General features: G+C 39.1%; 1 protein-coding gene across 1 annotated transcript in view; it reads left to right on the top strand.

The window, feature by feature from the left end:
- The window catches only part of LOC134863070 (MAM domain-containing glycosylphosphatidylinositol anchor protein 1), a 152376-nt gene extending 127496 nt beyond the window's left edge, over positions 1 to 24880 (top strand). Inside the window, 3 exon segments of the mRNA XM_063881337.1 lie at positions 2709 to 2836; positions 15596 to 15707; positions 20268 to 24880. Coding sequence (XP_063737407.1) covers positions 2709 to 2836; positions 15596 to 15707; positions 20268 to 20353 — 326 coding nt within the window. The 3' untranslated portion in view covers positions 20354 to 24880.
- The last annotated feature ends 211 nt before the right edge of the window (positions 24881 to 25091 follow it).

Genomic DNA, 25091 nt, shown 5'->3' with positions numbered 1-25091 from the left:
TTTTTCCCTCCATTATATAACTACAGTGACACCCATAACCTTTCACATGTAATGTGACAGTTGCATGTGACACTTTTATTAGGCTCTTCCAGCTGCAATATCAGTACATCATTTTTACAACAAGTCTTCTGCTGTTTGTTCCTGCACGGAGCATTGACAACCTTCAAAGTATCCTGCTGTTAAAGCAATAGTGTGATATTTTATAGAACATGTTTGCTTCTTTTTTTTTTACTTTGATCAGAACAACAGAACCACCATGATTCACTGTAGCCTATGTCTGTTCAATGAGATATTTACTTAGGTTAGGATAAAGACAAGAAACAAATAGAAACAGTCTGGAACAAGAAAGTCCAACTTCATCTTTATATAAAATGTAATGATATACTTTATTACAGTATGGTATACCAACTGTTCAGTGCTAGACAACAGAGCTCTTGGGAGACTTAAACATAGCATGGCAAAATCGGACTTCCCCTGCCCTCACTTGAAGACTTACAGTATTCAGATCACGCTGCCTCCACAGAGCCAGCAGCATTGTGAGGGATGCAAGTCACCCCACCACCATCTCTTCTCTCTGCTGCCATCTGCAAGACGCTAAAGGGCATAAAGGACCCATACTTACAGGCTCCAAAACAGCTTTTACCCCACAGCCATCACTGAACTGAACTCCACAATCGCTATAAGTAAATGTGTAAAACTTGAGTTCTACATTTATTGATGTGCCAATGTAACTGCTACTGTTTAATAGATATTTTTAATTACCATGGCAGGTGAGATTGCGTTCATGTGTCATTTGTTAAATTGACAATGACAAAAATGGCATTATTTTCTATAATCTATACAAGCAGATACAATCACATCTTGTTTTTCTAGCTCCAGGCTCATATTGAACATACAGTAAAGACATGTTAAATAGATCTTTTCATCCTAAAATCAATAATTGGATGAGTGTATTTCCTGCAATGTGTAAATATAGATAGACCATGTGTGGCCTGAAAGTTTGACAAATAGGACAGATATAGATCATGTTTGTATTGGTACTGTTCAGTCATGTTTCATCATACCCAGGTTCACACAGTATACTGTTCCAGAAACTGGAAGATTCAAGCTTTTTATTTGCAGTTTTACATTGGATCAAAAGCTCATTTAATTGGGATTGTTTAACAAAATGCACTGCTACTCTCTCTGTACCACGCACATATATCTCCAACATGTAATTCCCTGTTTCACCAATAAACAGCCCACTTTACTAATAGGAACCTAATTACTACCAGCCTCCTGCTCATATGAAGGTTTGAAGATCATTAGCTCAAAGATACAAACACACAAAATAAATACAAACATTTGTGTTCAAATGCAAACATACAGCCACACTCACATACTCATACTGTATGTGCACACACACACACACACACACACACATACATTAGATAAACACACACTATATAATACACCACTACCGTTCCCCCTGCCTGCGTATTTGTTTAAGAGACTGGTGGTTGGTTAATGTTCCAATTAGGAGCTGGCTGAGGATCGTTAAGAAGATGAATTGCTCTCTCACACCTTACAGACCCAAGAGAGCAACAAAAAGAGAGAGGGAGACTATTGGATCACGTCCTTATGCCTCAAATGGTGCCACTCTCTCTAAATTGTTTCCAGGACAATTGATTTTATATCATGTATCCACAGTAAGAAAATGTTTAGGGATTTACCGAACATCCTGTGGCAGTGATGTGTATAATATATATGAACATCTCCTTTTCTTAATTTTCTATCTCCGACTTCTTCTTTTCCTTCCTACTTGCTGCTGTCCTTTTGCTCTATTGTACAAATACAACTATCCACTGGACTGTCAATGTAAAGTTCGAGACATATCAGTACTCATCCACATTTCATTTCCACCTAAATGTCATCCACATATAGTATCTGACCTTAAAGCCTTCCTCTACCATATGCAATGCACTTCGAAGTTCCACTTGCTGTACTAAATTACATCAGGTCCACAGCACAGCCATGATTTTGACCATAAAAGTAAATGCAAGTTGAAATATATAGTGCTCAAATGCAACACTAGCAGTGTATGTGTTGCTTGGAGCTTTGTCCCCTAGATTTTCTGGATAAAATCCTTAATTCTCTATCTGACACTTAATGTTGACAACTTGACATCAGCTTGGGCTCTTTAGGTTGGGTAGATTTATGCGAATGACAAAGACAGAGCAGAGCTGGCTGCTTGTACAGTAAATTGTTGCAAGGCTGTAAGACATGGTGTAGTTTCACTGAGGTGAAAGCACTATCAATTATCTTCTGTTTCTCTCATAGCCGTAACAATTACGTACGGTGAGATCTATCAGGAGTTGCACACTATCTTAATGGAGCTGATAAATAGGGGGACACACATGTTTGTCAGGCTAGTTATAATTTGGATGGAAGCATCTGAACTGATTAGACATGGCTCAAATCAACCTATATAATTTAGTCTGTCATTCAACATGTGCTTCTTCTGAATTTCAAGGTGAAAACATATGTTGAAGTTGGTCGAAATAAGTCATTACATGAGGTCGATATGTGTATATGTTTTGTCTTTTAGATTTCATACTGTAGCTCAGAATATTTCAACTCATTGACAGTTCACTACAGTTTCTAATGATCTGTACTCTGTGTGTGTGGCTGTGTGCCTATGGGAATGTGTGTGTGGGTATTCTTTACAGGCTCTCTCAATGTGCTTCTGAGAGTGAGAAGCATTGCGTCTGTGGACTCGGTGGTATGGTCGAAGTCTGGTCAACAGGGCCCGGGCTGGAGGAAAGCGTCCTTCGACATCAGCCCCAGTGGACCTTTCAGGTAATAGCTTGGCAATTGCTTTCCCTTCCCCACTACAATATAGCAGTCAAGACATGTCTTGTACTTGGCAGTATAATGTAGCAGTATAATGTTTAGGATAAGTCTGTCATTAAAGAAAAACATGCGTAGAACCGACCAGGGAAGGTTACCTACTGTAAGAGGTTGTGTTTCTTGAAGGCATGCTGTAACGTTCCCTCCACACTTCCCCCCACTGAGCTGCTGTGATGTGCTTAAAGGGATGACCTGGTCAACTGTTGAGAGTTCAGTACTGTTTGCTAGTTGAAAGACCTCACCCTCTGAATTAGAATCACCCTCAAGCGCTCGCCTCTTGAGAGTAAATTTCCACCACGTGGAGATAGCATTGTCAGGTCTGCTATGTCTTGCTCTAAGTGAAAGAAGAAAGGAAAATGGAATAACACACTTTTTTGTTCCCTGTAATCCTTTTCTTTTTCTGACATCTCTCTCGTATCTGAAACATTTCCTTTATGTTTCAGATACGAGAGTGGAAGGCCTCCGCTGCAGCCCAGATAAATTGGGGTTTATTCTCTGGTGGCTTTTGAGAATCAAGGGAATTGTAAAAGAATTGGTTGTGAAACTTTGCTTGAATTTTTATAAATCTTTGACAAGAATCTGTCACTCCATGACATTTAAAGTTCCAAAGAACCAGGGAAAGTCATCAAATTCAGACTTACTTTTGAACCCCCAGAACTATTGAAACCTAATATACAGTAATGTCAGAGTAACCAGCTTTATAACAAAACATTTGTCTTTCCCTTGTTGAGGCATAAACTAATACATTTAAGTTTTTCACATCGGAGTGGTGGCAAGGTTAGATCAAGAACTTAAGCTCTCTGTTGGCAAGCATCTGCCCTGTGAGCGTCCCTGCCAGGGCCTGAGTCTCAGGAAGTAAGCAATGAGAGACTTTGCCCACTGGAATAGATAGTATCACATTCTTATATATCAAGCCACACACATTTGTGAGAGTAGTATAACCAAGTCAATGTAAAATATGATGAACATAAATCAAACTTGGGTGCATTTTTCTTTTATTAAATGAAAGTGGGTACAACATTTTGACATTTTAGTACTGGGGGAGGTATTGATAAATGAGGGCCTTTGACTGGAAATTGAGCTCGTTTTCTGCTGAATGTCAGCAGGCAGCCTATCCGTATAACCAGAGGATTATTCGCTTCTTCAAGAATGTGCTGATCTAAGGGCGGAGAACAAGGTTTCGCACCAATTCGAAAGACCCAATGGCTTATGTAGCTACACATCAAATAAAAAATAATAAAAAATATTGCAAATAAAATAATGTGTAAAGAAATCAGGTAAGTGAAATGTACTGTTTTAGTCCAAGTCGTTACAAATTGTAACAACACAATCTCATTTTCATTGAGATGTGAAGGTTTCCAAGCTCAAACAGGTTGATTACATTACAAGACTTGATGTGTAATTACAGCATCACCTGACAAAATCAGCAATGATCCCTGTCGTTTCCACTTAGAGAGATATCGAGTTTTGATGTAAAGAGGAAAAGAGAGCACAGGTACAGTGGGGCAAAAAAGTATTTAGTCAGCCACCAATTGTGCAAGTTCTCCCATTTAAAAAGATGAGAGAGGCCTGTAATTTTTATCATAGGTATACCTCAACTATGAGAGACAAAATGAGAAAGAAAAACCAGGAAATCACATTGTCTGATTTTTAATGAATTAATCGGTAAATTCCTCTGTAAAATAAGTATTTGGTCACCTACAAACAAGCAAGATTTCTGGCTCTCACAGACCTGTAACTTCTTCTTTAAGAGGCTCCTCTGTCCTCCATTCGTTACCTGTATTAATGGCACCTTTTTGAACTCGTTATCAGTATAAAAGACACCTGTCCACAACCTCAAACAGTCATACTCCAAACTCCACTGTGGCCAAGACCAAAGAGCTGTCAAAGGAGACCAGAGACTAAATTGTAGACCTGCACCAGGCTGGGAAAACTGAATCTGCAATAGGTAAGCAGCTTGGTGTGAAGAAATCAACTGTGGGAGCAATTATTAGAAAATGGAAGACATACAAGACCACTGCTAATCTCCCTCCATCTGGGGCTCCACGCAAGATCTCACCCCGTGGGGTCAAAATGATCACAAGAACGGTGAGCAAAAATCCCAGAACCACACGGGGGGACCTAGTGAAGGACCTGCAGAGAGCTGGGACCAAAGTAACAGAGGCTACCATCAGTAACACACTACGCCGCCAGGGACTTAAATCCTGCAGTTCCAGACGTGTCCCCCTGCTTAAGCCAGTACATGTCCAGGCCCGTCTGAAGTTTGCTAGAGGGCATTTGGATGATCCAGAAGAGGATTGGGAGAATGTCATATGGTCAGATGAAACCAAAATAGAACTTTTTGGTAAAAACTCAACTCGTCGTGTTTGGAGGAGAAAGAATGCAGAGTTGCATCCAAAGAACACCATACCTACTGTGAAGCATGGGGGTGGAAACATCATGCTTTGGGGCTGTTTTTCTGCAAAGGGACCAGGACGACTGATCCGTGTAAAGGAAAGAATGAATGGGGCCATATATCGTGAGATTTTGAGTGAAAACCTCCTTCCATCAGCAAGGGCACTGAAGATGAAGCGTGGCTGGGTCTTTCAGCATGACAATGATCCCAAACACACCGCCAGGGCAACGAAGGAGTGGCTTCGTAAGAAGCATTTCAAGGTCCTGGAGTGGCCTAGCCAGTCTCCAGATCTCAACCCCATAGAAAATCTTTGGAGGGAGTTGAAAGTCCGTGTTGCCCAGCGACAGCGCCAAAACATCACTGCTTTAGAGGAGATCTGCATGGAGGAATGGGCCAAAATACGTGTGTGAAAACCTTGTGAAGACTTACAGAAAACGTTTGACCTCTGTCATTGCCAACAAAGGGTATATAACAAAGTATTGAGATGAACTTTTGTTATTGACCAAATACTTATTTTCCACAATAATTTGAAAATAAATTCTTTAAAAATCAGACAATGTGATTTCCTGGATTTTTTTTTCTCATTCTGTCTCTCATAGTTGAGGTATACCTATGATAAAAATTACAGGCATCTCTCATCTTTTTAAATGAGAGAACTTGCACAATTGGTGGCTGACTAAATACTTTTTTGCCCCACTGTATCAGATCGGTATTCTGAATCGACCAATACCCTGATTCAGTATCAGAATCCCTATCAGGATAGAGACGGTTGGATCAGTGCATACAGTACTTTTGGGAGTATTGTTTATTTTCAGATTTGACATTCTTTGCTTGAACTGGATTTTACAATGATTTCAGTTTGAATGAACAGGTGCATCATGGGAACCAATGTACTGCAAGAAAATGTAATGAAAATAAGAAGAGCTTACACCTGCACAAATTCCCAAACTGCCATGTTTAATTTGCTCTTACAAGAATATTAACTTAATACAGTTATTCATTTAAGTAATTACAAACAGATGTGAACCAGTTCTCGTGTCTAAATTCTGATCAGATTTGTGTGGTAAAACCTTCCAGAACTATAATATTTCCATGCAAGTTTATCTGAGGTTTGAGTCCACTATAGAGTTTCAGTCAATTGTGGGAGAAAATGGACTGAGAGACATAACAGAGCAAGCGCCTGTGTTTGAGCACTGTCTGTTGACACATCATTGAAGTCCCTCTGGCTCTATGGCAGCTGCACTTGCAGCAAGCTCTTTCCTGTTGGGATGTGGCCGAGTAAACTTGAGGACTCAGTCTTTCTTCTGACTGTACACTATGCCTCGTCTCGCACTCATTTCCCACCTTTTTTTTCAAACTCACCATGTCTCTTTGTAATTGTGTGTTTATATGTGTGTGCCTCAGCAAGTTTACAACCCATCTGAGAGGGGAAAAAATAGTGAGGGCAAAGAATGATGATGGGTTTGGTTTTGCGTGCATCTATCCTCCGGTGTGTGTTTCTCAATATCTCTCTGTTTTCTGTTTTGGTCTCTTTATCTCTGTGTATCTTTTTCTCTTGCCCTGTGGTGGGACAGGCTGACCATTTCGGTCGATTCTGGCCCTGGTTCACCTCACATAGTCCCTGTCCAAAGGCTGATTACTAATGGCTCTAAAATCAACAAACCCAGCAAAGACAGTCCTCCACTGTTCATATAATCACCCCTAAACACACACCTCTTCTGTCCATATATCTGTGTATAATATTTTACACACAAACATATACATAGTTACATCCACACAAATGCACACAGACAGACAACTCTTTTATTTAAAACACACACAGATACACACACCCACATACACGCAAACTAGTCTCCTATCCCCTGCAGCAATTAGCTATGACAGGTCAATTAACAGGCTTATTTATGAGCAGGGGATGCCTGCTAGTTGTGTTGTAATGATTCCAGATACTCTCTTTACGTGCACGGGGGAAATTGAATCCATGATGAATGTGGGCTGAAGGCCTTCGCTAGGGGCTGCATTTGCTCTTCATTAACTATACCTCTGCAACACCATGTTTCTTTCACCATTAAAGGGAAAATTAAGTCAAACAGTGGGCATACAGTATATTTTAGGGCTCCTCTGTGATGTTGGATGGTGCAGGTTTGACCGTATTTGCATGTTAACGAGTGTCTTAGACAAAACTTTAAAACTGCTGCACATGCACAAACATACTTAGTTTACAGTAATATCTAATTATCCAAAGTGTTTGGGTGTGAGGTGCACAGTTGATCTTGTCCAGCTCCATTGATTTACTAACCAAAAACTAGTATTGTTCAGCATATTGTGAGTTGTAATTTAACAAAGAATGGCCATTAGCACAGCAAGTGTGTAAGTTAGGGAAAGCAACACAGTATTACCATCAGAAAAAATAGATCATTACCCATTTTGTTCTTCTTCATCTTCATTAGCTACCAAACAGATGTTCAAAGAGGTGTGTGTGTGTGTGATTATACTAATGACAGTGTTTATGTACAGATGTTTCCCTTAGTTCAATTCCGTTAAAACATGTTACTTATCATAAAAAAGAAAGAAAAAAGAAGTTGATTCTGAAATGATTTTAATGAAGTCACACATTAAATTGCAATTAAGGGATTTTATCCCCGTCAAACTTTCACTGAAGTACACATCTGGTAGTTTAATAGCAATCATTTATATTCCAACACTTAAACACACTGAAGTGTTTCTGTGTTTCAGTCTATGTGTGTGAGGGGGGTTTATAATGGGAAACATTGGACGTCATAACTAAAGTTCAAGGTTAGCCAAAGAGAAAACACAGGCTAAGGACCATTAGTGCAAAACCATTAAGACCTATAAATAGAAACAGCACCTGCCCACCCCACTCAGCATATATGTGCTGATAGATACACACACAAGGCAGATGCAGGTGCTTGCAGTCTCACTACTCCTACACACCAAACATAATATACACACTCAGGAAAGACACACAACAGAGAAAAGCCTTTTTCTTCCAGCACTTTGTCTATGCAGTGTTAAAGAAGGCAGCTTTATTGGTCCGGACACCATAACCTTCTGATAATAGATAGAAATTATACAATCAAGAAGGTGACAACGAGGAGAACCGTACATTTGTTTGTGAGCAAAGGAGGTGGTGTTATAGACATGAAATATAGAATGACGGTGTGTGATAAAAAAGGAGTAATACATGTGAAAGTGTCTGTGTCTCATCAATAAAGCACTTAATCAGTGCATTTTAAATATTGATCCCCCCATTTGTATCGTGACTGAAGCAAAGATGGGTCAGGATGGATGGATGGAGGAGAAGGGATGCATGCAAGAGAGGGATTGTCTCCTTGGCAACTGAATATTGCTTTTTACATTTACAAATTTTAATTTCATTCTCCCTTCCTTTGGCGGTCTTTCTCATGTGTGCTTGCATGTACTGAACTGTACACATCACATTTGGTCATGCATACGATTGTCGAAATCATCCCATGTTTCTGTGTTTGTCCTAGACCCAGTATATCCTGAACATGTGATGATTTTAAATTCACTGTGGTCTGATTAACTTTCTCACTGGAGCAATTTTATAGCACGAAGAATACAGTTACTACACAGTTACTACAAGGACATGTTTTTAACAACAGTACAGTATATGTTGTGCATTTTATAGTTATAGTTTAGAAACATTTGTTAATCAGTGAAACCTGCTGCTGTTTTTCTGGTTAGAGGGACAACCTATACGCGTAGTAATAATGGTGCTGTGTTGAAAACATAACTAGACGCTCAGCTTGCAAAATAAATACCCAAATAAGAACAACATTTCTGAAGATGTGATTGAATATTACTGTCACAACATTTCTTACATTTGTATGTCACCTGCACCACCCTTTACCTTTTTGATCTAAAGACAGAAAAAGATTTAAGATAATTATTTGTCTCAGTTGTTGAGAGGAACACACTTTGATCACAAAGGAAGTTCATCAAAATATATATTTACTTCTTTTTTACTTTAGAATAACTTTAAGAGTTATGTTAGTTCTTCACTTTGACTTCTCTGTTCAACTTTCTCTCCCAAACACACACAACAGCTGCTGTGAAACAAATAGAGTTGTTAAATAATGTACAGGGCATGCAATCTGGATCCCAGTACCATCAACAGAAGGGGAGCAGATACACATACTTTGTTTCACTTCCATTCCCTTTCTGAATGAATGAATGAACTTCTCTGACTTATCGTTATTTATATCCAAGTTTCTGTTATGTATCAAGAACCCCAAGCAGACAAAATGAAATAAGAAAGGGGAAAGTTCTCTCTCTACTATCCGTCTGTCTCTCGTGAGCTTCTCCCTTGGCCAATTTCCCCAACTCTCTGTCAGCTGTTATTGCTGCCTCTTTTACCACCGTCCTCTGTTGCTGTTGTTTCTCCTCCATTTTCAATCCGTCTCTTTCTCTCCCTCTCTATCTTTCTCTCTCTCTGGGGATTGCTTGTTTCCTCACAATCAATAATAATGATTAAGCTGTCTGCTGTTGACAATGGGAATTACCTGACACAATTGCTGTTGTTGTGCTGTTTAGCTGTGTTTCTACAAGTTACAATTGTAAAGAATGGTTCTATTAATGTTACTTTAGCAGTTGCTATGGCTTGCTGCATCTCAAACTCTTGTTAGTGACGTTTATGGAAGAGGAAATGAATGTTACAGAGGACCAACAGTTGTGTTTTGGCTGCTGGGAGGTCAAGAATAGGAGCAAGAGCTACTGTGTTGCATGAGCGAATGATGCAAGGCTTGGCAGTTCTTGACAACAAAACCATATCCAAACATTGGCCATGTTCAATTCTTATTTACATAAATTAAAATCCAGTAGAGACCGAATGTTGCATGAGGATTAGTCACAAGAAATCTTTGGTTCTCAACTTTATGTAAATTACCTATAACCCTTTGAAATGGAAAAGTCAAGTGATGATGGTTTACTGAGTTCACATTTACCGTTCATTAAACCCATTCATACGAGACAACGTTTTCTTGTAAATCAACATAATTTCTGTTTATATTCAGTTTTCACAAAGCTCATTTTTAAATTACTTTAAATTGTGCATTGTTCCCATCCATATTTTGCTTGTAGATAGACTTTTTCTTTCTGGTCTTTGCTGGCTACATTTGACGCAGTGTTACCTCTACCAACTGTCAATCAATGGAAGAGCATGAAATCCTTGACATCACTCGGGGGCTCGATGTGAGTCAAGCCCCCAATTATGCACATGCATGTGTTTCTCAAACAGCCAGGGCAACATAGTCAAAAACATTGTTTCATGTTGCTACTTGTAATGAAAATGTCTAAAGGGTATCTTTAAGCTTGAGTACTATTCACAGCGGCAGTTGTCCACACATCATTTCAAAGTTATGCAACCTCACAACCAAATAGCGTTAAGCCAGTGCTCATTTGATTTAACTGGTAAGCGTTAGAAAAAACTGTGCTATATACATTTAGCAGAAGCTATATCCTGAACCTATAGGTCAAGCCCCAAAAACATTGGACACTTGCTATAACACAATTCTAATGCATTTGCCTGGTAACCTCGGTCTATAAAATGCTACACCTGTTTGTATTGCTGACTTTCAGGTAAAAAATAGGTACTCCTCCAATAATCTTCAGCTTTTCACAAGGCCCTAAATGAGCAGAAGTGTGGCCTATGGATCAGAGTCTTCCCATTGATAATAAACCTGATTATGGAAGAATGTATATGGGTCACAGTGGTAGAATCCTTTAAAACCCTTATCATCAGCAGATTCACTTGAACTTTCTCTATAGGACTCACCTATCCAAGGAAAGGCCAGATGATGAGATTATTCTCTCCTTAGAATTTGAGTTCTGCCCTGAGGGGCCACGGGGAGGATTGTTCTTCTTATACTTGACAAAGTTCCTCCCGAAACACAGAAACCCCACAATACAATGCCTTTGTAGGATGAGCTAGAAAATTGACTTGATTCTTGTTTCGCCCACTCCCCTAGCACACTCTTTTCCAAGTGTTGGGATGTCAGGTAAATGCTAATTAATTGGAAAGTGTGCGAAACCTTCCTGCTTTAAAATAACGTGCACTGTAATGTTTGCCCTTTACTGTTATTCATACAAAATAATTTAGTTAGATTTTTGCGATTTCTTTATTCAGATTTTTTTATGCAACTCTAAAAGAATACAGTTACCTTTTCTTGACTCCAAAATAACTTTCTCTCTACAATTAAAGAAACCAATACCCTAGATTCCCCATAACAATAAACAAAGATAACCTGGTCGTGTCCACTCTCTATTATCTCAAATCCCCCTTTGAACAGCATTCCTATGATTGCCTAATTCAGTTGAATTCACAGAGGATTGCTTTCTGAAGTAAACGTGATCTTGTTCCACTGAGTGCAGGAGTGGCTGCATATTGATGCTTGTTCCATTTCTGCTTCATGTTGAGAGCATGTCCATGGAGAACTCAAACTTTTTAGTCCTGTGCACAGCTCACTGACTGCATACAGCGAAGGCCTTTGAGGTGCTGCCACTCGTCTCTGCATTCCCCCTCTCTTTGTGCTCTGTCCAACAAAAGTAATGATGTCTTTGAGAACAGCCTCCCTTCCTGCCTCTCTAAAAGAGCTGTAGCCCAGCCGATGGCTTGCATTAATACAAGGCTTTTATTATATACAGTGTTAACTGTTTACAATAAAAGCCAACCGATAAGGAAGCATTTGAATTTAAATTGTATGCCTGCTGGTCATTATTACTGTCTGCGTATATTCAAGTTGTAAATTCATGAAATGCGAACTGCCACTGTGTGAGCTTCACTGCTCTTTATTTGGGTTCAATGCATTTATAATGAAACCAAAACACTTTAGCATGGGCTGCCCAAACACAGTGAAGAAAAAGCATCTCCACGATTCCATTGTAAGTCATTTTATCCTAAGCTATTACTATCGTTGAATGGTTTTACTGTTCCATAGAGCTGCCATCTGTCTCTTTTCTGCAAGTTTGCCAATCCCATTTCTGACAAAAATCTAAAATAATCAGATTGAATTGGCCTGGAAGCTGGTTGTTCACTGTGACCAACTTATAAAGAACAAATAACATGTACACATGAAATCAATTGAGTTAAAAAAAAAAAAATGTAGTAGATTATTTGTGTCCCCACTCGCTCCTCTGTGGATTACCCAGAGGCCATCTGTGTTCCTCACAGTGTTTGGTACCTGGGGGGCTTGTTGGAAACCAGGCCAACCCACATTTGTGTGCACCGACTACCACATTTTGACTAGCACCGGTATTTCAAAGCTGTATCTCTCTCTCTCTCCCTCTCTCATGGCTGTGTCCCCTCTGGTATATGGACAGCACATCAATGGGAACATTAAAGGTTACAAGCTTCGACAAAACGACACATTCACAACTCCAACCTGACACTTTACTGAATGCTCTTTGATCTGTACACACACAGGCACACACCGTCTATCCTACACACGGCACACTGTTTTGACGAGGAATTGGAATTTACTCTGATTTATTTTAGGGATGAGGTTTTTCTGTCATGTATTGTGATGATTCTTGAGTATTTGGTAAATGTCATGATTACAGTAAATATAACAATGAAATATAGCAGCAGCCTTTTATGGCCAAAGGCAACATTTTTACATCCCCCAATTTTGTGAACCTTGAGTTGTGTAAGTTGTCATGTTCTTTTCAGAAAAGCCTCCTTTAGTAATTTAATTTTCAGTGTAGTTAGGAGATAAAAGCTGTACAGACATAATGAAAGACATATCAATAGTCAATATCAGTTAAAACATTTTTTCCATGACTGTGTATTAAGCAAACTTGCCCCTGCCACGGTTGACAAACTCTGTGATATACTTCACCTCAGCTCAGTGCCCAGCAGTGATGTTGAAGTGTGAGGCACTGCTGGCCCTGGCCACTCACACTTCGGCTTGATCTGTCAGCAGTGGACATTTAGCAAAAGGTCACAGGACTGTTTCCAGAGAAGAATGAACGCATGCAATTGGTTGCACAGCAGGATATTGGATTGTGTTATGCTCTTTATGTTTAATATCTAATAAAACATGGTTATGCTAGATGGGATTATGTTGTTTGTTAGAAAGACGGTTATATGTGCTCTTTGCTTTTGGGTCAACGCCATGGTTTCCTTCTTCCAATTATGTTTCTCATCGTGTCTAATTATACAACAATCCTGTGTCAGTGCTACCACTTGTGTAACGCATACGTGCTTAAAGGTACATAGAGTAAGTGCCCCTGTGGGTGAGTAATCATGTGTTCTTGTTGTTGGCTATGTATCCTGTTGTGTACTGTACTGATTCTATAATTGAAACTAATGTAGCCTTGCCACATAGGGAGGAAGCAGCACCAAAGCATTTATACATTAGATGACCATGGCATGTTGACCAATTAGCCTATTCCCTCTATTATCCTGTAGTTTCCTAACAGCTACTATCTGCCTGGTGAATCAAATAAGCCTTTTTGCACAAATGAGCCGACCAGTTAAACCCATCCAGCCTTTGCTGCTGCATTCTTCTCTGTCTCCCTCCACATCACCCAATCTGTTTCAAGGTTCTCCCAATTATTTTTATTTATTCATTCAAAAAAAGATGTCTCACTCTGGGACTTCATTTGGAAGTAGGTGGGAAAGAGGTGGTTCATCTTTTGCGTTTCCCTCCTTTTAATGAATGTTTACTATTGAGCTCTTTATTTGGACAATAGAAAAATACAGAGAAACACAGTCAGGCAAAGTAAGCTGAGGAAAAAGGAAAGAAAATGTCTAAAAATACTCAAGTAAAAGCAATTTTTTACATTTAAATAATATTTTATTTCCACAATCCTCATTTATTCTCCTTAGACTTGGCTTCTTTATGATGACACTGCAGAGGTGAATTCAAGACATGACTTGCACACGCTCCTTGTCTATGGTGATGACTCGGTTTTTGGTATCTGCCCCATGAATTTCAGTTTGATACTTCAAACTGACATCCCTGTTTTGCACTAACAGCAACACTTGCAGAATAAAAAACAGGTAATGAAACGCCCCAGCAGTACAATATGTTGACTGTGATGTGTGCACCGCCTCTCTCCAGCTTTCATTTTCTCCATAATAATATAACATAATAGGGGTGGGGTCAGGCTATTTTCATTGGCATGTATAGGAACTGGGTTAACTGAAACCACCATATATAATGTTGCTTGATATATTTACACATAAATTGATGGCAAGTCTCTTCTGCCTGTTGACTGGGTTAAATACTCTGTTGATACTCTTGCTCAGCACATTGAGGTTAACAGATGGAGGTCTTAAAGTGCAGCCAGACATGCACATTTGGCACCCCTCAATGCATGCACCTGCTCGCAATCTTGTTATGTATGTATTCAGGCATATACAGTATTTCCCATCACATTTATTTAAACGGTCATACACACCTGCTCCAGTATTTCTAGAAGAAGTTAAGGCTTAAGTGCCTTGCTCAGGGGCTTGTTGGTAGAAGTAGAAAATAATGCTATATGTGCAAGCCCACACACCAATATTTGTGCATGGAGCGCATTTCCGTAAAACCACTTAACAGATCAAATGAGCCATTATTACTGTAGGATTGAATATCCCTCAGATATGATAACACAGCAAGCACTTTGGCTATCATATTTAAAATTAAACATTACAAAGCACCACACTCTTGATTTTAAAACCTATAAAAGGTGCAGGCCTGAGAGTTGCTTGTGTTGTTATTTTGAGTTTTCTTGTTCTCTCTCTTTCCTTCCTAATATTCCACACAGAATACACTTGCTCTTTGATTAGCTGGGTGCTGTGGTACACTACAGTAATTAGGCTGTCAGTCAATACCAGATGGCTGGTGGCTATAAGATTTGAAAGTCGCTTGGAAAGTTTCCAGATGAGTCTCCTGTATGGTTTTGTTGTTAAAGGACCACAAATAATGATGGTATAAGAATGCAACTTCTAAATACTTACTACTGAAGATTATAACTTCACACAACTGACTACCTTACCTTCATATATGTCATATTTCAGCATAGTTTTCTTTTAAAAGGCAGTGCAATTTCATGATGTATTTGACCAGTTTGAGCTCATATGTTTTAAATCTGAACACATTTATCACACATGTCACATTTAGTTCTTAAAACACCAAATACTGTATCCCCTTTGGTAGTAACGTTTTTAAGTCAAAAGTCCGAATCAGTTATTTGTTTACGTTTACCTTTTTCTAGCAGTGCACTGGCTTTGTTTCCAACTAAACACATGTATATTGTTTCTTTTCTCTCTTTTCAAAACAGATTGTGTTCGAGGGAATTCGTGGCCCGAGTTTCGAGGGGGATATTGCCATTGACGACGTGTCCATCACCATAGGGAAGTGCAAGCAGGAGAACACTGTAGCCAGCGCAGGTAAGACAGGTAAGATAGATATAAACATCCAGAGAATCAAAGAGAAGCATCTCTGATAACTGCCCCCCAAAACAATATCTAAAAAAACATAGCTGAAAAGGTGGAACATAGCTAAATTAAACTGATTACACACATCCTTTATTCCAATTGAATAGAAATAAATCAAGGGGCAGCAGGACTACAAAAGGACTACGAGACAGAGATCTAAACCTCTTCTTAAGTGGTTGGGAGGTGTAGGAATATGGTGCGGAGAGAAAGTTTTGTCAGTGTGGGTGTTGTACGATGACAAGTGGACACCACAGGGCACCGGCATGGAGGCAATTTGAAAGCCTAGTCATCAAATGTGGTCCCTCCTCTGCTCTATCCATTTATTTACTTTAAATTCCACTTCATCCTTTCATTCTCTAGTTTTACACAACACGCAACTGCTGCCTCCTCCACACCCACTTTTAATATATCCCGTATATTTCCCGTACACCTCTGCACATTACCCTTTAGAGAGAAAGTGTGTAATAATACGGATTTAAAGGGAAAGGGCATGAGTGGAGAACGAAAGAGACAGGAATGTATGTGCAGTGAAGGAAAGAGTCACAAGCCCGGATCATATGGTGGCTAGACATCGTTCCAACAGGAGTATTTTTCTCAGTAAACTGACCAGAATTTCCCCGACACCCGTCCAGCTGATATGCTTGACAAGTCAACCCAAGCTGTCTGCCCATAAATACAATACCAGAATACCATTTTGCTACTTATAAATACTGTTTGTTATGGCTGACTCTGCCTATAGGGTGAACCAGAGAGAAAACCAAGCGAGTTACAGGGAATCAGTGCATGTCTATGTAATCGAGTGGAGGGAGACTGAAATAGCCTTAAGGGTTGGGGTGTGGAGAGGAGACAGAAATGGTGAAAAGGTCAAAGATGGAGAGTGACCAAAAGTTTGTGTAGGTGTGAGTGCAAGTGTGTCTATATGTGTGATTGTGTGTGAGAAGTTAAAGACGAAAGAAAAAATAAACCAAAACCTGCCAGCAGTTTAGCTACAGTAAGAGCTGCCCTCTGCCAGCAATGACTTGCATACAAAAACACAGGCATGCACACACACACACGCACGCACGTACACACACACACACACACACACACACACACACACACACACACACACACACACACACACAGGTGCATACACATCATTAAATACTCATAATAGCCTTCATTGCATTCTTTACAGACAAGCACAACAACAGCTGGTTGGCACCGTTCTCTTATTGAACACTGCAAGTGCTGTTAGGTGAAATGGGGACACTTTGAAACCGTGAAACTGAGTAAGAATCAACGATATATTGTACACAACTTATATTTTAACCATCAATTAGTTTCTCATCTTGGATTTAGTCAGTGTGCAGAACTCACAGTTACAGTAAAACATATTTAATGTATAACTTAATGTGCCTACTACTACTAATTAAAATGTATTCATGTAGCCCTACACAACATATCACACAAGTGCTTTCCCTTTAGTGCGTCCACTATTAACCTCAAAATGGATAAGAAAAAATCAACATGTTTTTGTTCATTTTTTTTATTTTGAGGAGAAGAAAAACATTAGAGACAAGGAAAGGAAAGGAAACAACCAAAAACTGTAAAAATAAATGAGTGAATTATTAAAATCCTGCTTTGCTAACCCCCAGTTGTGAGATGTCTGCATATGTATGTGATCTTATTAAGACACTGGCGGATGAAGTGAATAATGGATGAAGGTGTAAACAGGAAGAGGAAGGCTCTTGAGCACTCCAAGTTGTGCGCCTGTGTCCTGCAGGTTTGGTTCAGGCACAGACATATAGTGCAGACAGATGGGTAATTAACAGGCAGGCGACTGGAGTCTTTGCCACTGAAAGAAAACACAAATGCATCTGTCTTGAGCCCACCATGGAATTTATGCGGTAACAATAAGGATAAGAGAAAAGATTAAACTGAGCTCATGTTATGCATGATGAAATCAAAAGGAATATGAATCGGAAGAAAATGCACACTCACTCTTTATTTGTTTTGATTATGCTCAATATGAAATATCAAACAGTATCTGAAGTGTCATTTTAACATGGTCAATGTGAATCTGACCCAGGATGTCTTCAGAGCCTGTCTTCATAGACTTCACAGGTGTTTGTATATATATAAATGTATCTAGTATGAAGACAGAAGACAGATACAGACTGACAGACAGATAGAAAGATAGAATAATTGGCTAATTAAATAACAAATAGCTTAAATCCCGCCTGCACGGTGAGCAACAGCTTTTGAAAAAACAAATAACACGCAGCGCATAACATCAATAGAAGCTTTGATCAGCAATCTGTCATATGGATGTGTGTGTGTGTGTGTGTGTGCGTGTGTGTGTGCGTGTGTCAATGTATGACATCAAAACATGACACTTTGCTGCTGCTCCCTGCATCTCACTGGATGTGCAGGGAGAGTAGGTGAGCCTGGTAGCATCACCTAGCTCATACATCACATAGTGTCACACTGATACTCCCACACACTGCATATACTGAATATACCATAAACGTGCATCCACCAGCAAGTGCTTTTTAGTATTATAATTCTCACACTCGCATGGACACACTTAGGCTTCAGGTTAACTAAATGCGTGCACCGGGGAATGTAATCGTACTATCCTCCTAAAATGAAGGATGATTGCCTCTGACATGTGTGGTGCAACTCGGCCTGCATAAATCACCTGGCTCAGTTCAGAGTGTATGAGGTGGAAGGTGAGCACACGTTAATATTATCAGCAAAAATGTAAATTAGGAGGTAGCTCAGCATGACGGACAGACATTGACCTGTTTTGGTAGGCATTCAAAATCTTCTGCTACCTGTGATGTTTGGATATTTCTAGCTCAACAGCACAAAGATGCAGGTTTAGAGGCTAAGATTAGTGTGGGTGTATTGCATTTCCTGTTCACTTTCTGTACTATGACATGCTTGGATCCTACCACCACATACACACTGGCAATATAATATTCAATACAAATTCCCAGAGTAATCCATTTTCTTTTAAAACCCATTTGAATTCCACGACAGAACAAAAGACGTATGAGCTCTATTGCTTTCATACAATGAGTGAAATAAAACATCCTGCTTCTTCTGGTGTAGAGGGAGGAGAGAGATAATTGAGTAAGGAAAGAAAAAACAGAAACGTAAAACATCATGTTCCACTTCGATCTGTTGCCCGCAAACTATACTATGTCAATGTGTATGTATGTTTGTGTTTGTGTGGGTGTGTGTGTTGCATACGGATCAAAGCTTTATTATAAATATCGATTTTCTGCCTGGAGGACGGAGCCTTGATATGAAATTACATTGATCTTTTTAATACAATACCTACTTTATATTTATGAAACTCTGTCTTTGCGTGTGTAATTTGTTGCTGCATTTTTGTAATGCCGTGCAAACAAGGGAGAGTACATAGTGTGTAGTAAAAGACGAGAAGAAGTGTGATGAGCTGTGCTGCTTGTGTGTGGAGCACTAAGATTTAACAAAGTAAAATACATATTTGCCGCTGATAGTTATTCTTAGGAGTAAAAAGCACACCTCATTAAAGATGAGTGGACCGCAACTTCTACAGGGCATAAACATAAAAAACCTGCAGAAAAACAATAACAAACTAAACATCCATCACATATTGGTGATGATGACATCAATTGTAACTTCTTTTTCTCTTTATAATCTCAGAGTGTAAACTCAATGGTGCTTCTCTCTGGTTCTCTGACTTGTTTACTCACCCCCACCCCCACCCTTGATTCTTGGTTCTGGGTCTCTCCCTTTTATTTGTTCAACCCTGCTTTCAACATTCAACAGAAGCATCGTCTGAATATTGTTCAGACGATGCTTCTTGTTACAAGAAACAAAACTGTAAACGCCCCGCCAAACCACGGCCTTCTCCTTGCACATGCCTCAGCAGTGAGCCAGCCAGGCTTAGAGACTGCCTCAGGCCAAAGCCATCAATATATTCATGTACACTTATCTACTTAGCCGGTGGTTAATCTAATGTCAAGGTTGGCCTGTTATTTATAAAATGCCGTTTACAGGGCTAAAAGAAAGAAATGACGTAATGATGTAAAAGTTGCCCCTTCTATCCGATACGTACTGTATACACTGCCTTCCAGAAGAGAAACTAAATATTGTATTACTTTAACGGCTATAAGTAAATGTGATTGCAATACAATTCATCATTTGATTACATTTCTTACTTTGAGCTATTAAGTGAATAAGCTTTTGAACCCTTGACACTCAAAATATCTAATTAAATGTAAAGTCAGCCAGCGATTAAAAGCTCCTTTTTTTCTGTCTTTCATTAAGAAATTACGTAAGCAAGAGTGTGAAAAGCCCTTATGATTGGCGTTGTGTAATTAATATTACAGAGACTGGTGGAGAGTATGTTACCTTTACCTGTTTATAAACTTTGCCAGAAAAACGTGTCATGAACAGACAGCAGAACCTGGAAACAAGGTGCCTGTAAGAATTGTATTGATTAAATATTCTGTTCTTTTTTGCCTGTGTCCATAGTTCTGATTGGTGGATCCCACTCACTCCCATTGGCCAGGTGGCTGACCTTCGGCCTCTCCTGCTTCCTGTTGCTACTCTACAGATGATGAGCACTTCCTGGTACACCGCCTGTCTGTAGTGACAGACACTGCCCTGACTCACGCTCTTATACTTCTCTCTCTACCCTTCTCCCTGTCTTCCCCTCCACATACCTGTCTCCTTAACTCTCTCCCCCTTATCCACTCCATGAAGTTCTATCCTTTGTGCATCCATTTCAGCCTTCTTGCATAGATAAATAGTATCACAGAGTCTTTGTCTAGATCTCCTCCTCTGCTTTCTTTGAACCTTTCCCCCCAGACACTCAGTATAACCAACTGTTGTGCATATTGTATTTAAAGTGAACATACTTAATGATCTTTGACAGTTAAAATTCACCTTCTCTCCTTTGTCTCTCTATTAATCTGATTAGGATCACTTTGTCCATGTCAGTGTGTCACTTTGTCACCTTTCCCTCTCCTTCATTAACCCTTTTCCATCCATACATGCTCCCTTTCATGTATCTCCACTCCCTCAAACCGCAATCCTCAATAGCCCCTCCACCCTATTCCCCAGACACACCAAAGTGTCGGACACTCTACCAAAGATGACAAAGGACCTGAGGGAATAAAACGAAGGAACAGGATTCCAGGAGGAAAGCAAAAGAGAGAGAAAAAGAGGGTGAAATCCTTTTTTTTCACAAGACTGTCTCCCTTCCGTCCCAAACTCTGGGATATTGGGAGCTAACGAAAGACAAAGGGACGGACTAAGAGAAACAAACTGATGATTGAATGAATAAATAAATGAATGCTGAGTAAAAGGACGAGACAGAGACAGAGGATATAGAAGTGTGCTCCTGGTAGCCTCTCTGCTTGCCCTCTGCTTGCCACAAGAGACGAACCTCAGCGCGGATTATACGTGTACATTTATCTCTCTATATATATTAAATATAACAAAGTTTAAACTTAAACACAGCTAGGACAGTGGAGGACTTTACAAAGTGAAATTAAAGAAGCACAATGTTTATACAACCTCTGCTGTACCTTTGGGTTTTATTCTACTTATTATGTGATGTTGCAATTTGTCAGACCAATTCAATGTTTTTGATATTTTGCTTTTTTTTTTCTTTGGTTCATTGCGTAACAAAGGGTCAAGGGGAATGGGTAATAAAGTATTATATTAATATTTATGAGAAGTACAGAAGATGATTTGTGATCGAGAACCAGAATTGAGCACGAGGAGATAAATGCAAGGATGACACAAGCCAACTGGATTGGAAACCTCAACTTTTATTGGCACGTACTGAACACACACACGGACACTTTTTCCTTGCTGACATCACAGCCAGGCCCTCAGCTCACCCTCTGCCTGTCTCTTCTATGGATAAAACAAAAAGCAAACCACAGATGAGAGATACAACCTTCACATTTCTGCGCCCTTACTATGAACTTTCCATCACTGGACATTATTACTGGTCATGTCCAGGATTGATGAACCACAACAGAAAAGCTGGACAGGTTATTTCTAATGAAAAGAAAAACAAGGTGTCATAAAGGAGGGCCACAAAGAGCTTGGAGCTGGAACAGTTTAATATTTCTTTCTCCACAGGTAATTGAATGTCATGTATGAGTTTCCCATGCACTTCCTTTACATGAGTTAAAACTGTCAGATTGTCAGCAGCAAGGATTGCATATCAGATTCTGTTTTGTTTGATGAATAGATCAACATAGGTATGATGGTTAAGCAATACACATATCTATAGATCTGTATATCTTTATGATTGCATTTGAGATGGCAGTTTCTTTTTCTAAAACAACTGTAGTTACCATTCATGAAGTTCAATAAAAAAAGCTGTAGCTATTGTAATCATATAGATAGTATGTTTTTTCAATTTGCTCCATTACGCTTGAACTTATCTCAAGAAAGCTCCAAATTAATGTTGCGCTTTTGAAGTAATGTGATTACCATGTACATTACATGTGAATCAATCATGTGAACACCATCTGTACTTTTGTCTGTGTTAGGTCACGTTCATTTGATCACTTTTTTGGTTGTTTTTCTTAATTGTAGTTGTTACAAATTGTATAATTGCAACCATAAGTAGTGCAGAACATACATAAATGACGTGCCTAATAGAATTTTCCACTTTGGTGTGAGTAGCAATTTCTTTGTTAAGCTGGCACTGGTGGTTACTGTACAGTATGAGTATATCATCATACTGTATCAAAGACAACTTAATCACTCAATGCTGTGTAAGGCATGTTGGATTAACCCGTGAAGCTCTCTGTCAGTGGTGAAATATACAAACTTAGAAGCCCTCTGAAACCTGCAGACTCTCAATATTCCTGTACTCCATTTCTGTCCAACAATTACTTTACACCTCATGGCAGGTTGCACCTGATGTTACAACCACTTTAGAAGTGAATTTGAGTGACAAAATGTCCTGTATTAATGTAGCTTTGTCATGCTGCAATCATATCCAGTAAAGTAATGCTGAAAATATTTTAATCTTTTTAAAATATTTCCCAAAACACAGCAAGACAAAACATGTGTATGTGTTTAGGCATTTATTGAAACAACTCCGATGTCACCCTCCTAAACGGCTAAGGGATAAGGATACATGTTTTATTTGTATCAGCTTAAGTTTAACATTTCAAGAAGCATTAATGTGCATGGCATTTCATTGTGCTTACTGTCAAAGTATTCTTCATATTTCCTCATATTTCAATGGCAGTAGTAAAAGAGAATGAGTACTATTGTCATCTTTGCATTTGGACATGCGACAGCTGCAAATTAACAGACATAAAACTGTGGAAACCTCAGATGTATTGTCCGAAACATTGTTATATTTTCAAAACTGACATGAACACACTTTGAGTGTTTTGGCTTTTTTTTGACAATCCAAAGCCTTAAGTTCAAAGTGAAAGAATTGTTAAGAGTGTAAGCACACCTGTAGCAACACTAACATTTGCCCATATGGCATCTAGGAAACATACAACCTGAGGTTTTCATATATCTTCAGATCATTTAATCACATGCTATAGTTCAAGTGACACTTTTATTTCAGTACAAAATAATCGCGTGCTTCATTTGTTTAAAAAAAACATCTGTCAATAAAATACAAATAAACAGCAATGAAAAGCTTCTGTCAATAATAACGATATCTGTCCGAGGGTGAAATGCTTTGGTAACAAGCACGCATCTTAAACATGCTGACTGTCATACAGTGCTGTAACTAAGAGCAATGTGTAGCACAACTGTTAGTTAGCATACAACATTAATGTATTACATCTGGATTGGAGAAGAGGTTCAAGATCTATCAACATATATCTGATCCTAAAATTTGAATCAAAGTCAAAATCTTTTCTTGTGACTTTTAACCAATTGTACAAGATTTCAGATCTAGTTTGAATAATTTGATAAAGACAGACCAAAGACCAGACAACTAACTAAATGTTTACCACATGAATTAGTGATGGACTCTCTGGTAGACTTATTACCTTAAGTGAAGTCTTTTTCAAAGTGTTACATTGCTTATTTCCTGATGAATTCCTCAAAAGTACAGCGGGTCAGGCTTCTTTGAGTAATTTTCATTTGAGCAACTTTCTTAGTCATCACCACTTCCTGTTAGCAACCTGCTCATCATCGTGTTTACTGAGCCCCAGTAGAGTTACACATGTATGACAAACTGACTGTTAATTATCCACTTACTGTTTACCGTCTGTACTTTCTTGAACTGATTGGAATTGACGTGCAAGATACTGTATGGACCTACTCAGAATCTATTCCCTCCTTGACTGCAAAAGCTGCCAAAACACAGAGGAACAGTTTGGCAATAAAACCAAAATTCCCTTCTGGCAACAAAAATAATTAAAGGTAGATGTTCAAAAGTGATTTTCTGGTTTGTGGGAAATAAGATAATGTGAACCAATCAGGGTCTGAGTGCTGGCAAAATGCCTGCCTTCCCTGAAATGTTGCTTAATCTCATGAGTGTTTTGCAACCCTGCTTTTACAGACTGCAACGACCTTTTTCACAAAACGCTGTGACCCTTGCCCTGTCTTCTCAAAAATAGGTGAAAATCAAAACATTTCTAAATAGTGTTGGATTGAAAATGTTTTGTAAATTTCTCCTTCTGATCAAAGTCTGGCACACAAACACAAGTTATGGACTTCCAGTGCTCCAGTTGACTTTTTGGACCAACACATGACAGTGTCTCTCAATGTTCTGTGGCATCTGGTATTTCAACAAGCAGCTTCAAAATGATAAGCCTTAATACCTTATATATTACTTTTTTAGGCCTCACCTGACTATTGTAGTTCACTGTGACAAGCATTGTCTTCGCATTCAGCACATGTTGGGAATCAGTGCATGGGTCACAGTAATTGTCCACATGACTGTCAGGTTGTACAACATAGCCGTCACTGAACTGTGTATCAATCCATTTTTGGATCAGAAGATGTGAAATGCACCTCTAATGGGTAAAAAAGGGAGAGGGGTATCAAACAGTGCTGGTTGTTGTATATTGCTGTCATGTACTGAAGTATTTTAGAGGAAAATATATTTGAAATATGACTCTGAAAGGTATAAATAAACATTAATGAAACACAAAAGCTTAAGGTATTATGGTTTGTTGCTGCAATTGCTCTTGTGTGAAAAGGGAAATAAATGTTTAGGTTATACCCAAGTTCCTTCTCTGGCTGTACAATAAAAAAAAAAAAACAGCGCCAGCAGCCAGCTAGTTTAAATTAGCTGGAATTAACACTGGAAACAAATGACACAGCTGAATTTGACTTTGGGTATCAAAATCT

The sequence above is a fragment of the Eleginops maclovinus genome, chromosome 4 (genome assembly GCF_036324505.1).
Source record: "Eleginops maclovinus isolate JMC-PN-2008 ecotype Puerto Natales chromosome 4, JC_Emac_rtc_rv5, whole genome shotgun sequence".
NCBI classification, from domain to species: domain Eukaryota; kingdom Metazoa; phylum Chordata; class Actinopteri; order Perciformes; family Eleginopidae; genus Eleginops; species Eleginops maclovinus.
The sequence above is the reverse complement of the archived record's forward strand: the minus strand, read 5'-3'. Positions and strand labels throughout refer to the sequence as shown.